We start from the raw sequence: 14091 nt of genomic DNA on the forward strand, positions 1-14091 counted from the left end.
GAAGTGTATAGTTTCAATTTTCAGAACTTATAATATCTGCAATTAATTGCGATTAATTGTGATAAAAATATTGAATCGCCTGGCAGCACCAAGGTTGCATGCTTTTCCTTGACACATTATGACGTTATTTAGAAAAGCTAATCTTAGTTACTTATTTTAAAGTCAAGCGATGTCTATGCTTGGGTAATGTCTAGAAATGGAGCAACTTCACACCTCTGCAGATCAGTGTGTCAAAGTAAGATGAAAGGCAATATGTTTGGGGCACACATGTTGAATTTCAGCTGTTACAGTATATGCCTTGAGGAGCATTGAGCTGTATCACTGGCAGCGCTTCTCAATCTGCATGCAGGAAGTAATTAGATTCTCTCTTTGACAGTTTAAATGTGAGCCAACATGAATCTAATCCAGCATTTGGGGATTGCTGTGCTGGATTCCTAATAAGCTCTAAGATCATGTGAAGTGACATCAATTCTGCATCTCTGCATGAGAACTTTATTCTCTAATGCAAAAGTCTGTTACATTTACGGTAAAATACCAGCAGCTGTGGTTGCCAATAATCCTTAATATAAACTCTCACATAATGCAAATTTAAACCTTCAAAAATCCATTCAATGGCATACGTTTGTTAACATAAGCACTTCTAATTTTGTAACCTTAAATAGTTACAGGCACATTCTGTGTCCCAGAGTCAGGTGAGTGTAAAATAATCAATGGATGATAGTTCTTTTCAAAACCGTAACTGCTAAACATTTACAACAACTGGTGCTAACATGTTTGTGGCAGGGCGGAGGGCGGGACCGGGTGTGTAGAATCACGAACCGGCCCCGCCCTCCGCCCTGCCACATTCCTCCCTCGTTCTCTCAGGCAGGGGAGCCCCCGGCATGACGTACACCCCCCCCTTTCCCTGGGGAGGGTGTGTGCCTTTTTGCCCCATCTGCCGGCAGGTCATCCCAGTCTACCTGGACGAGGGAGGGGACAAGGGGAGGGAAATGGAAATTATTAAATGGGGGGGTACTTCCTGTAACCGTGTAGTACCCCCCAAAAAACACTAACATTTAAACGAGAGGGAAAATGCCAATGCGGAGCGGCCGTGAGAGAGAGAGAGAGAGAGAGAGAGGAGAGAGAGATAAAAAAAAAAAAAAAAATTACTCTCCAGTTCTCCGATACGCTGTAGCTTGTTCCTCGGCCACTCCTCCACCCTCTAACGGAAGACAGCCGCGCCTCTCCGGGCGGATCGGAGGCAGTCCTCCAGCCCCTGGCAGACGGAACACCCGCCGCGTTCTCGGGGAACAGAAGGGGTCTCCCCCGCCCCTGGCAGCGGTTCTCCCACTCCAGGCGGTCGGCAGTGAGCCCCTCCCCTCTCGCGGTCGGCGGTCTCAGACCCCGCCGCGTTTCAGCAGCTGGTAGGCGACTCCTCCAGCCCTGGCAGCGGCCTTCTCCCCTCACGGTCTGCGGCCGTCGTTCTCTTCCAGGCGGCCAGGCACCTCGTCCCCCGGCAGATGGCCGCGGCTGCTCCGTTGGGGTGGACGGTAGTGGCGAGAACTCTACTACGGAGGAGGCGAGAACCGGCTTGACAATATAAATAATAGTTTTAATGATAAATTAAGACAAACACACACACGATGGACATGTCTCTCTCCCGAACAATCCTCCGCAGTCGACCTTTATCCCTCTCGGAGGATTGATTAGCCTGATAAGGGACCAGGTGTGTAGAATCACGACCCGGCCCCGCCACAGTGTTGTATACACAGAAAATCATGTAGCCTAAAAGTAGAAGCACTGAAGCCTCTGAAGCAAGAACAATCCCCTCTTGCTTCATGAATAAAGTCTTGTGTCCAATGTCTACTTGACAGTCAACATAGATGAATAGCTCGGGAGATGTGACTTTTTGTCCCTCATGATGCTTTTCCATGTATGTCTGCTCAACACCAGGGCAATGATAACGACATTATGACACAAGCACATACCTGCAACACAAGAAAATGTGTTGAGATGATGTTTTTTGTTGTTTTTTTTTTACTGTAAATTTTTTGGTAAAATAATACTTTTTAAATAAAAACTGTAAAATTACATGTATTGTCTTGTTAAATATATTAGCATTTTTTACTGTATATATTACGGTAACTACACATTAAACAAATAATGTTATTTTTTTTTACTGTAGCATTATTTAAAAAATATTTCCATTTAAATTTACAGAAATTCTTTAGGCCTGAGTTATGGTATTAATGGTGTAGCCTAAATATAGGCTTTATTTTCTTTATGCATTACATCAATTATTTTATTTATTTGGGGTTAAATATGTCCAGGACATTGTTTTGTGAGAATTAGCTGTTTTTAAATGAAAAACACTGACTGTAATGTAACTAAGTTCTTTTGTTCTCTCGCTTTAACAGTTTTCTTCTTGGAGTTGCTGGAGAACACCGAGCAGTCTCTGAACGAGATGTTTATCCGTACATACGGCAAACCGTACATGCAGAATGCTGAGGTCTTCCAGGCTCTTTTCAGCGAGTTGAAGCAATACTACACAGGTGGTAACGTCAATCTGGATGAGATGCTGAATGACTTCTGGAGGCGTCTTCTGGAACGCATGTTCCAGCTCCTCAACTCCCAGTATCTCATCACTGAAGAATATCTGGAATGTATCAGCAAGTACACGGAGCAACTGAAGCCCTTTGGAGACGTTCCCAAGAAGCTCAAGTCTCAGATTACGCGAGCGTTCATTGCAGCACGCACTTTCGTCCATGGACTCGTGGTTGGACGTGAAGTAGCTAACAGGGTATCCAAGGTGAGCTGCATTTCACTGAGGGCACATAAAGAGGTGTTGAATGTCATTTTGAATTGATTTGTGCATGAACTTATGAAAGAAAGGGAAACCTTTACCATCCAACAGCTTGAAACATCTTAAAATGAGGAAAGCTGCATTTACCATAGCTGTTAACCATTCAGTGCTCAGTGATAGATTTATAATAATGTGCCAAAATCATGAAAATTCTTCTTTACACTTCCCTTATTCATTGGCATTTACAGCCTGATCTCATGAAAATTATGTGCCTATGGCAAAATGTTTCCAAAATGATATTCGTTGTTCATTACACGTATAACGGTAGTTCTATCAGGAAGACTGTCAGACTTTACTGAAATTTAAGATGACATTTATTTGATGAACATACAACAGAAAGGTAATGTCTCTCTTTGGCGTAAGCCCCGTCTGGAGGTCCGAAGAAGTTGTACTCGGAACCGTCATATCCTGCCGGAGATAGGAGGCAGGGGCGAGGAGTCTACCCCCATGCAGGACGGGGCACAACAGGTGGTGCTGGGGTGGTGGAGGTTGAAGTGTTGGCACACTGAAACAGCAATGTGATTGTGAGCAGACTTATAAAGCCATTGCTTACATGTGATTGGCTGGGAGTTACCCCGCTAATGGTGCAATGATGTACAGCTGCTTGTCTTCCTGCTACAACTACGCTGTGCTTACATTTCCGGGGTGAAATGTCTAATATGTGGCGCTTAAAGCAATTTAAGTTTTCTCCCAAACAGATCAACAAATAAACAAAACTGTCCTACCTAACCTAAACCTTAAACCAAAACCTAACCAATAGTGTCAGATAAAGCAAATGTGAAATGAAAAACTCTTTTGGCTTAAGTGTCAACTTCCGTGCTCTTCAGTACTCGTACCCCAGTCCTTTACATCACAAGTGCAAAATGCTCTATCAGTTGAGCTACGGTGCAATTTGATCACACTCGAATAAGCTTATAAATACAGTTGGTTATATAATCAGAAATGTTGCTTTTTGGAACTATTGTTATCGGCAAATATCGGGGATGAGAGTTGCTGATATTATTATTATTATTTAGGTATTTCCCTTTACCGATATTGGTTTTAGAATCAGGTCTGCTACTGTGCTTATGTACTTTTACTTGTGCTTGATACCAGAAACCGATACCATCTGATGTATGAATTTCATTACGTAAACATTAAGTGCACAAATTAAAATCACGCTATGTCTTCCATCCATCCATCTTCAAACGCTTATCCGAAGTCGGGTCACGGGGGCAGCAGCTCCAGCAGGGGGCCCCAAACTTCCCTATCCCGAGCCACATTAACCAGCTCTGACTGGGGGACCCCCGAGGAGTTCCCATTCCAGTGTGGAGATGTAATCTCTCAACCTAGTCCTCGGTCGTCCCCGTTGCTTCCTCCCAGCTGGACGTGCCTGAAACACCTCCCTAGGGAGGCGCCCAGGGGCATTCTTACCAGATGCCCAAACCACCTCAAATGGCTCCTTTCGACGCAAAGGAGCAGCGGCTCTACTCCGAGCTCCTCACGGATGACTGAGCTCCTCACCCTATCTCTAAGGGAGATGCCAGCCACCCTACTGAGGAAACCCATTTGAGCTATGTCTTAGTGTGATTATTAAACACAATGGCAGCGATTTAATGAGATAAATATAGTTTGCATGAGCTGTGCACTTAAAATGAGTGCTTGTGGATGTGTGTTGTTCTGACATAAAGACACAAAGTGACTTATCTCTTTTAGAGCTCCTTGACGTATACATGGAAAACACCATCATGAGCATCACCCGCCGTGCTTGTTAGCAGATGACGGCGATCAGAGTGCTAATTCACTTTGTAGCGCAACACATACAGACTACATATTTTTTGAATTCAATAGCAGCCTTTTGTGGTTTAATAATCACATTGGGCAACGTAGCGACAGGCTTTTCTGGAAGTGAGAAGCTACATTCAAACACATACGGAAACGGAAAGGCTTCAAAATGAATGTCGCATTGTACATTTACCAGCATTTGTTGTTTTAAGGATTAACAGCATCTTCCTAAATGAAGTGTTTTGCTTTAAATTCAAAGCCTTGCAAAAGGTGCATCGTTGCATTCATATCTGCTTCTGTTGACACGTCTGATCAAAAAGCTGAAATGGAGAAGACTGTTATTCACACTTTTATTGACCTCAGCTGGGGCTTCATGTTGTCTCTCGAAATCTCTGAGCACATCTCTTTTCTCAGTTCAGTTTAGCAAAGGCTCAGGACCAAAACACAGAGTTAAAAAACAAAGGTTTTATTAATATAAAAAATAAAAGCAAAAACTCAAACTACCCTGAAGGGGAAAAATCAGGTACTGAGCGATAACAAAAACGGGCTGGGCTGGATAATGGGGCAATAACAGGACCGACAGTTCTGGAAACAAGACTGAAGGACAGGACCAAAGAAAAAGACCAATGAACAAGACGCACTGGACAGCACACACGAGAAGACTAAAATAGGGAGGGAAATCAAAGAGGTTAACAAGGGGGCAGGAGAGGCAAATTAACTAATAATAGGCAAACAAGGAGGCGGGGTATGAAGCAAGAATGAGAGACATGTGGCAATACAGAAACAAAACAAAGCCACAGGCTCTCACTCGACACAAAACACCCAAATGGCATGAGCGCACATCAGCAAGTCAATAAGGCAATATACGCTCATGCCAACTGACAGACAAGAAGAGAGAATGCGTCACACACAAACCCGACACTTCAGACCGAAGTGACCGAACCTCAGCACAACGTGAAGACCGCTTGTAACCTGGACGCGCAGTGCAACGCGAGGTGCACCCGTGTTCGCAAAAGACAGACATAAACTATTGATGCAGAGTGCAGGCCGCCAAGATGACATAAGAGCAATACACTCACGCCAATAACAGACAGAACATGGCACATGTGTCCAGATACCGACACCAAAAATAATCTTGGGAGAATCCAGACTCGCTGTGGGGGCCAGTTCCCCTCTGGCTAACATCATGAATATAATGGCAATATTAATTATGTATAGTTAAAGTCATGGTTTAAAATTATTAAACTAAGTGTTAAGGGTCAGTGTTTAAACATCGATTGTGTTTGAACTGTAAGATTAATGATTAATGTCTTTGAAGTCCATCCTGGATTAAGTGCAGAAGTTCATATAGATGTAATTGTCCTTGTTAATTGGCTGATGAAGGCTTTTGTTGGCAATCAATTGATAGTCTATTTATTCCATTTCAAGATCGTAGTCCATCATTAGACCGAGGTGATGCAGGCCGAGATCAGTGAGGTGAATCGCTGTTCAACCTGGCCGGTAATTTCGGTGAGGTTCATCCTAAATCCAAGGTTCAGACAATGGCATATGATTTATCCAGTGTCTTGCAGTTGTAGTTGGCATCAGTTCATCCTGTGAAGTCCATCGTAATAGACTGAAGTGATGTTTGGCTGGCACCGGCTGCTATTAGTCATAATCACACAGCTGCAGCTGGATCCAGCCGGTTCTGGTGACCTCAGGATAGGAGTACCAAGGTTGAGATAGGAAAAACAAAAAATTATATTAGCATAGATGCCATTCAATTTATTTCAGATTTATAGATATATAATATGCCTGGCTAAATAGATGAGTCTTTAGTCTAGACTTCTGAGTGAGTGTGTCTGAGTCCTGAACAGTGTTTGGGAGACTATTCCATAGTTTAGGAGCCAAATATGAAAAGGATCTTCCTCCTTTAGTGGATTTTTATATTCTAGGGACTATTAACAGGCCAGAATTTTGTGATCGTAATGAACGTGATGGAATATAGCGTGACAGAAGATCACTTAAGTACTGCAGAGACCATTCAAAGCTTTGTATGTAGTTACAGAATTTTAAAATTAATACAGAATTTAACAGGTAACAATGTAACGATGATAAAATGGGGCTAATATGATCATATTTCTTGGTTCTCGTTAGCACTCTGACTGCTGCATTTTTAACCAATGGAAGTATATTTATTGATCTTGCTGGACATCCTCCCAGTAATGCATTACAATAATCTAGTTTTGAGGTCACTTTGTTTTTCAGCATCAGCAACAGAGAGCATGTGCCATAATTTAGCAATATTTCTTAGGTGGAAGAATGCTGTTCTACAAACATTGGTAATTTGATTTTCAAAGGCTGATTGGTATCAAATATAACACCAAGTTCTTCGCTGTTGAAGACGATGTAACTACATCTAGAGTCAAATTATATTTTAGAGTCTTATTTTTAGAGGTTTTTGGTCCAATAATTAGTACCTCTGTTTTGTCGTAATTGAGTAGAGGGACATTTCTGGCTATCCAATCTTTTATTTCATTGATACACTCTGCTAATTTCGAGAATTGTGAAATCTCATCAGGTTTTGAAGAAATATAAAGTATCGTCGGCATAGCAGTGGAAACTTATTCCACGATTCCTGATAATATCTCCCAGGGGAAGCATATACATGGAGAAAAGCAGAGGCCATAAAACTGATCCCTGTGGCACTCCATACTTTTACTTTTGTTTGGTTTGACAATTCTTAATTTACATAAATGATAAATAGTACCTAAACCATCCTAATGCAACTCGAATGCAGCACTCAGATCTAAAAGCACTAGAAGTGACTAGACAAACATAATGAGAACTAACACAGAACAGAAAACACAACAGAAAGTGAGGGAAACCAGGGAGGGAGTTTAAGGAAAGGGGCGAGGTCTGGTGGCCTGGGATGCAGCCTCAGGACAGAGAGGACTGGGTCTTGTGGTCTTGGAGGAGGTTTGAGGTAGGGAATTAGGGTGGAGAGGAGGGGAGCAAGGATAGGAAGACCGGACTGGGGAATGGCCGCCGTGGACTCTGGCAGAAGCAGGGGAATGGCCTCCGTGGTCGTGGGCACTGGCAGTGATGGGAACAGCCTCTGTGGCTGTGAGCACTGGCAGTGACTGGGGAATCGCCTCCGTGGTTGTGGGCACTGGCAGTGACAGGGAAATGGCCTTGGGACACAGGGGACTGGGTCGTTCTGTAGTGGATATACTTCAATGTTTAGGGTCATTGTCCTTCTGCATCACCCCTGATCTTCAGCTGGCACACAGCCACCCTGACATTATCCTGTAGGATATCTTGATAAACTTGGGAATTAATTTTTCCCTCAATGATAGTAAGCAGTCCAGGCCCCAAAGCAGCAAAGCAGCCTCAAATCATGATGCTCCCTCCACCGTACTTCACCGTTGGGATGATGTTTGCATGTTGGTATGCGTGCCCTTTTTATGCCATACACTGGTTTAATCGTTTCAAAATAAAACACAACACTTAGTTTCATCAGTCCACAAAAAATTTTCACAATAGCATTGTGGAGTGTCAAGGTGGTCTTTGGCAAACTTCAGGAGCGCAGCAATGTTTTTGTTGGAAAGCAGCGGCTTCCTTCGTGACGTCCTGCCATGAACACACACCTGTTTAGTGTTTTCCATATAGTAGACTCATGATTAGAGATGTTAACCAGTTCTGATGATTCCTTCAAGTCTTTATCTGTCACTCTAGGGTTCTTTATTATCTCGTGTTCCCTTTGAGTCATCTTGGCTGGACGGCCACTTCTAGTGAGAGTACCTATAGTACTAAATCATCTCCATATATAGACAATGTGTCTAACTGTGCACAGATGAATATCTAAGCACTTCGAGAAAACTTACATACTTTTTCCAACCTACACTGTGAATGTTTGAATTATGTATTCAATATGCACAAGAACAAAAAAATGTGTCATTAGTTAACAGTTTTTGTTCATTCATTATTGTATCTTAGATGAATATCAAACCATATTTAAGACATATTTACACATAAATGCAGGTAATTCCAAAGGGTTCACATACTTTTTCTTTCCACTGTACGCCTGACTTTTTTCATGATTTAGCACATGAATTATGTTTCAACCCTTCTCTCCACAGGTTATCTTGAGCTCTGCATGCATCGACAGCTTCACCAGAATGCTCTTCTGCTCTTCCTGTCAAGAGCTGTTCACGCTGAAGCCCTGTAAGAACTACTGTCTCAATGTTCTGAAGGGCTGTCTCACCAACCAGGCCCATCTCGACCCAGAATGGAGCAAATACATTGGTAAGAGTCTCTTTCAGTCAGTGGAATTCGGAAACATACATTTGGACCGGTTACAGATCAGGAGAAACTCCTTTACGCTATAGATTCTGTCATTTTGCAGACTTCTTCAGGGTACAAATGAATCGTGAAACACATTTTTATTCCAACCCTCAGAGCCTTTATACTTTCTACTGAATCCTTCAACAGCGCAAATGAACAGTTGCTATTGCAATGCTAATTAAGGGCTACAACTACCATGAGCATTGGAGCTAGACGTGCTTCATGAAATGGACAATTGTTGTGATCCTTATTTAGCAACATGCATTTTTACAAAACACAACGGCTTCACTCATAATTCGAAAATCCATATTGTAAAAACCATACGGAATTCCTGAGGGAACCCGTGCCGAATTAGCTTTCCGGGTTTGCCTGCAAAGTGTCGTCATGGTGGAAAAGATCTATAGGCGTCTAATGTCAGATTCTCAGATTCATTAACCAATCAGATTGATTTATTTGCACTTGGTGAATATAGCTGAATCTTCTTAAAGGAATAGTTCACTTTTTTTAAAGGGAATTGTTTTTTTAAGAATCTTCATGCCGCTCTTTTCCATACAATGACAGTTCATAGTGACCATGTCTGTCTAGCTCCAAAAACAATTAAAACATCATGTCTGTTCAAAGTTATTGTATTCTTTCAGAAGACTTGGAATAAATCGCACAAGATATGTACTACATTTATATAACTTTTACTGTAGGTGTTTTTGGGTGAGAAGATTCTTTCCAAAAATCCCCTTTTGTGTTCTAATGGGGACAAAACAAAAAAACAGCATATGGGTTTGGGATGCCTTTGTGCCATTTTTGGGGGGTTTGAGATTGCTGAAATAATGTAGCAATAATTTTATAGCAACCTACTGCGGTCATATGCTGTTGTGCACACTGTGTTGGAGTAAACAGTCCATTTGAAGAAGGAACGTTTCTTTCTCTGTTTATTCCAGGCAGATATTGGGCAGAACTTTGGTTTGGCTTACATGGGCATTGTGGAATGTTTTTAACATTGCTTCCAATGAGTGGTCTGTGTGACTTGGCTAAAAGAGGATGTCTGGTCGCCATTTGTAAGCCCAGTTCTGTGCAGGAATGAAGTGAGACAGTGTCCGGTTGCATAAAGCACCTTAAGTATAATTTGCCCTTTAGAACACCCTAAAGTTTCCCTTAAATTTAAAGGAGTTGCAGAAAATAACCATTAAGTGGTACTTAAGGGGCTTTATAGGTAAAATGTAATAATCCCTTTTGGTTTCTCTTCCACTTTAGAACACCCTTAAAACACATTAAGTGTTGCATACAGCCCATTAAGTGCCATTATTCAAAGTAAACCTTAAAGTTGGGAAAAGTGCACGTTAAGAGTTAAAGTTTATAGAACCGATTGAAGAGTACAGTAGGGCAAGGGGATTTTTTTGCGATAGAAAAACTACTGCAGGAGTTCATATTTGACCGTCACATATGATTCGGCAACAAGCTGGAGGGCGAGCTGATAGGAACACAATGTTTTTCGTGCAAGCCCACTCATCAAAGAGCGTGGTTTCATCAATCAAACTGACAGCGGAGATTCGGGGTAGAAGTGTTTGAGGACGCTCTGAATGTATTTCCACTCTGGGATGTCTCTCAGTAGGGCCCACTCAAATGTATTCTGTGTTCTCCAATGAGCGGCTCCAGTTTTGGAGGTAATCCACCGATGATGAATAAAAGTTTCTGACTGCACAAATTAAATCATCCGCTCGCATGTCACCAGCTTCAACCAGGGCATCCAACTGCTTTTATAAATGTTTATCTCCATTTCGCCCCAATTTGGAACGCCCAATTCCCACTACTTAGTAGGTCCTCGTGGTGACGCGGTTACTCGCCTCAATCCGGGGGGCGGAGGACAGGTCTCAGTTGCCTCCGCTTCTGAGACCGCCAATCCGCGCATCTGATCACGTGACTCGTTGTGCACGACACCGCGGAGACTCACAGCATGTGGAGGCTCATGCTACTCTCCTCGATCCACACACAACTCACCACACGCCCCATTGAGAGAACCACTAATCACCACCACGAGGAGGTTACCCCATGTGACTCTACCCTCCCTAGCAACTGGGACAATAGGGTTGCTTAGGAGGGCATTTTCCCATTGGGCCGAAGCACTTTTGGGCTGATCAGGGGCGCACTGGCCGTCAAGAGAACCAAGTGGGCCTATGGGACGGCCGCGAAACAGGCTGAATGGGCCGTGATAAGCTGAAAGGAGCCACCGCGTTATGAAGAACGGGCCACAAAAATGGTGCCGCGATATGCCGAAGGGGGCAGCGATATGTAGGAAAGGACAGCGAATTATCATGTGACTCTGTGTCGGCTTTTGTGAACCAACACCACAGATGTCGTTTCTATTTTAATAACAAGCTCCTCTTCATTTTCTTGACATGTTTTGGAGTTCTTTGGAGATGTTCTTTCAGGGTTTTTCGCACGTGAGATCCCGCTCTGCGCTCTCCTGTAAATATCGGGAAGCTTGCTGGACTCACGTGCACTTGCGTGCTCCAGAGATAGTGTGCACGACACGCACATGAAACGCAGATGACAGTGTCAGATGAGAAGCGTGTAAAGCGCTAATGAAGCACCAAGCGCAAGATGAATGTTATTGAATTTGCTTGGGCGACTGCCGAAATGTTTGAATGCCATAAAAACCTTGTCCATGTTTCTTCAATGATCTCAGTTTCACATGAAGAACACTCTTCTCAAGTACAGTATGTGACCCCAAGCACTTCTAGCTATGGAAGCTCTACTTCAAGTGTGTCAGATTAAATGCAAAAGCTTCTCAGATGTTTCTCCCGAGGAAAAGATCCCAGTAATCTCCCATGTGTCTCCTCTAGAGTTTCGGAAGATATTTCAACAATGTCTCGAACAATTCCATGATGTACTGGATGAAGTCTGTAATCAAAAGTCAAGAGATCTCATTGTGAATTTGTCCAAAAGCAAATGATCTGAGCTATGCAATCCACACGGGTCTTCCAGCTTTATACTCTTACTGTATGACAACATTTGTCTCATCTGTTTGTGTCTCCTAAGGAATTTAAGGAGTCACAGCTGACCTCTCCTGAGTCTTTTTCTCTGAGTTTCATTTTGTAATTCACGTGAATATTTATCCTTGTTACCGTTTGACAAAAACACAAATTAGTCTTGCCCTTTCCGCAGTCCTCTGTTACCAAAGTGTAAACGGATCCTTATCGATTTTATTTGCTCATTTCTTTTTAATTGCATGATTTGTTTCATTAGGTAACAGGATCTAGCCACAACTTCACAATTCATGAAAATTCAAGCCCAGAACACTTCCTGTGTCCTGAGATGGCCTGCTCATGAATAAGAGATGAGTGGTGAAAACGGGACGAGGTCCAAACCAAGTGTTTATGGAGTTTAATAAGGGAAAATTATAATATGTGTTCCTTTTAATGTATACTCTCAAAATGAGCTTTTCTGAAGATACTTGAACATTGCTCAAAATACATAGTGTTTTGTTTAATTAATCGTTTAATAAAGCTCCATTTAGTTGCTAATGTGAGTCAAGTAATATTCAAATGTAGGCGATATATAATCCATTGCAACCAAGTGTGCCGCACAAGCCCTCAAAAGTGAAGCCAAAAGGTCTCGATCGCCCCCCGGTGGCTGGTCCTAGTATAGGTCATAAACCCCGCCTCCCCATGTTTTTCAATGGGACGTGAGGCCAATTAAACTATTAAATTACACTTCACATATCTTTTTTCCAAAGATAGTTTCTGTCATTTACTGTCGTTTCTATCACGTTGATGTCATTTCAAGTGTTTGTTTTCAAAATAAGTTTGTTTTTAGTTATTTGATGCTATAAAAACGGTGCTGTGACATCATGATTGACAGCTGTGATTGACAGGTTCTCTGAGTGAAGTAGTCACTGAAGCACCAACTGACTTTTTTTCGGGATCTTCAGAGGACTGAGGAGATTGGAGCTTTAAATGTAATATCTACATTTCTATAATTAATTATTTCACACCGTCATAAGTCAAAAGTCAAAAGTGCAGGGGCGTGTGCTTGCGATTGATTCAACGAGAGTGAGGGCGGGGCCTTGATTTCGCGGCTTTACTTCCTGCTCACTACCGCGCAGGTCTGGTCCCGAAATCGCAACTGCGCAGACTCAAGTCCCAAGATGTCAGCGCCATATCGGGACACTGGCGGCTTCAGTTCTCACCAATGGAAAAGAGCGAAGGGGCGTCGGCCATCTTTTTTACAGTCTATGGTTGCAACGTACACTCTGCGATTAAGCTAGAATAGTAGAATTTGTATAATGGAATTTTTCGGGTTCTATACAAGCATGGGATGCTTCAGGGGCGAACTGGCCAGCAGGACAACCGGGTGGGCCTGTGGGCCGGCCACGAAACGGGCAGAATGGGCCACCGCGTTATGAAGAAGGGGCCACAAAACACCGCCGCGATATGCCGAAAGGGGCAACGATGTGCAGAAAAGGACAGCGATGCTGCAGCTATGTCAAATCCTGGGCCGATTGTTCTTCCCAGTCCACCCCTGAATGTACCTTTAAATATTTAGGTATTTTATTTTATTCTATAATTGTCTGACGTTTAAGCCGCACATTGATAATTTGGTGAGGAAGTCGAGAGTCAGGTTGGGATTCTATTTTAGAATTTTAGAAATTGTTTTTCTTTGAATGTTAGAGACAAAAGAAACGTGTTGCTGCTACTTTTTAACCTGTATTACATTAGTTATAGTGCAAAATTAGTCAAATAATGCAAATCATTTTGAGACTGCAATATGCTTTTTTGAGGAACACATTTAGATGATGCTTACTCTTAATAACTACAGAAAAGGGGGCACAATTTCCTGTTAATTTCAAAGACATTTGGCATTTTATAACATCTCAAGGATTTGACGAATAAATCTCCATTGGGATTGAATCAGTCAACGGGAGCTCACTTTGATCACTCATTGTGTTTAAGTGATTGTGAATCCCTCATCAGGAGTGCAATAACGGCACGCTCCATCGGATGACATACACGACTCGTGATCGTGCCTGCGAAACTGTCGAGAGGGACTTAATGACATCTGTTTGTTTTGCGTATGATCTCACAGGCAGTCTGACTGTATTGCAGGAGAACACACGGTTAAACAAACACAAATAAATAATGACAGCTCTGCTGCTGGGGGACGAG

The 14091-nt window shown here is 42.6% G+C and overlaps 1 protein-coding gene across 1 annotated transcript in view; it reads left to right on the forward strand.

Annotated features, from left to right (window-relative positions):
- The window catches only part of LOC127655367 (glypican-6-like), a 56980-nt gene that overhangs the window by 13961 nt on the left and 28928 nt on the right, over positions 1 to 14091 (forward strand). The window contains exons 3-4 of the mRNA XM_052143145.1: positions 2397 to 2788; positions 8728 to 8893. Of these exons, the coding sequence (XP_051999105.1) occupies positions 2397 to 2788; positions 8728 to 8893 (558 nt within the window). The remainder of the gene's footprint in view (positions 1 to 2396; positions 2789 to 8727; positions 8894 to 14091) is intronic.

Source organism: Xyrauchen texanus, chromosome 14, assembly GCF_025860055.1.
Source record: "Xyrauchen texanus isolate HMW12.3.18 chromosome 14, RBS_HiC_50CHRs, whole genome shotgun sequence".
Taxonomy (NCBI): domain Eukaryota; kingdom Metazoa; phylum Chordata; class Actinopteri; order Cypriniformes; family Catostomidae; genus Xyrauchen; species Xyrauchen texanus.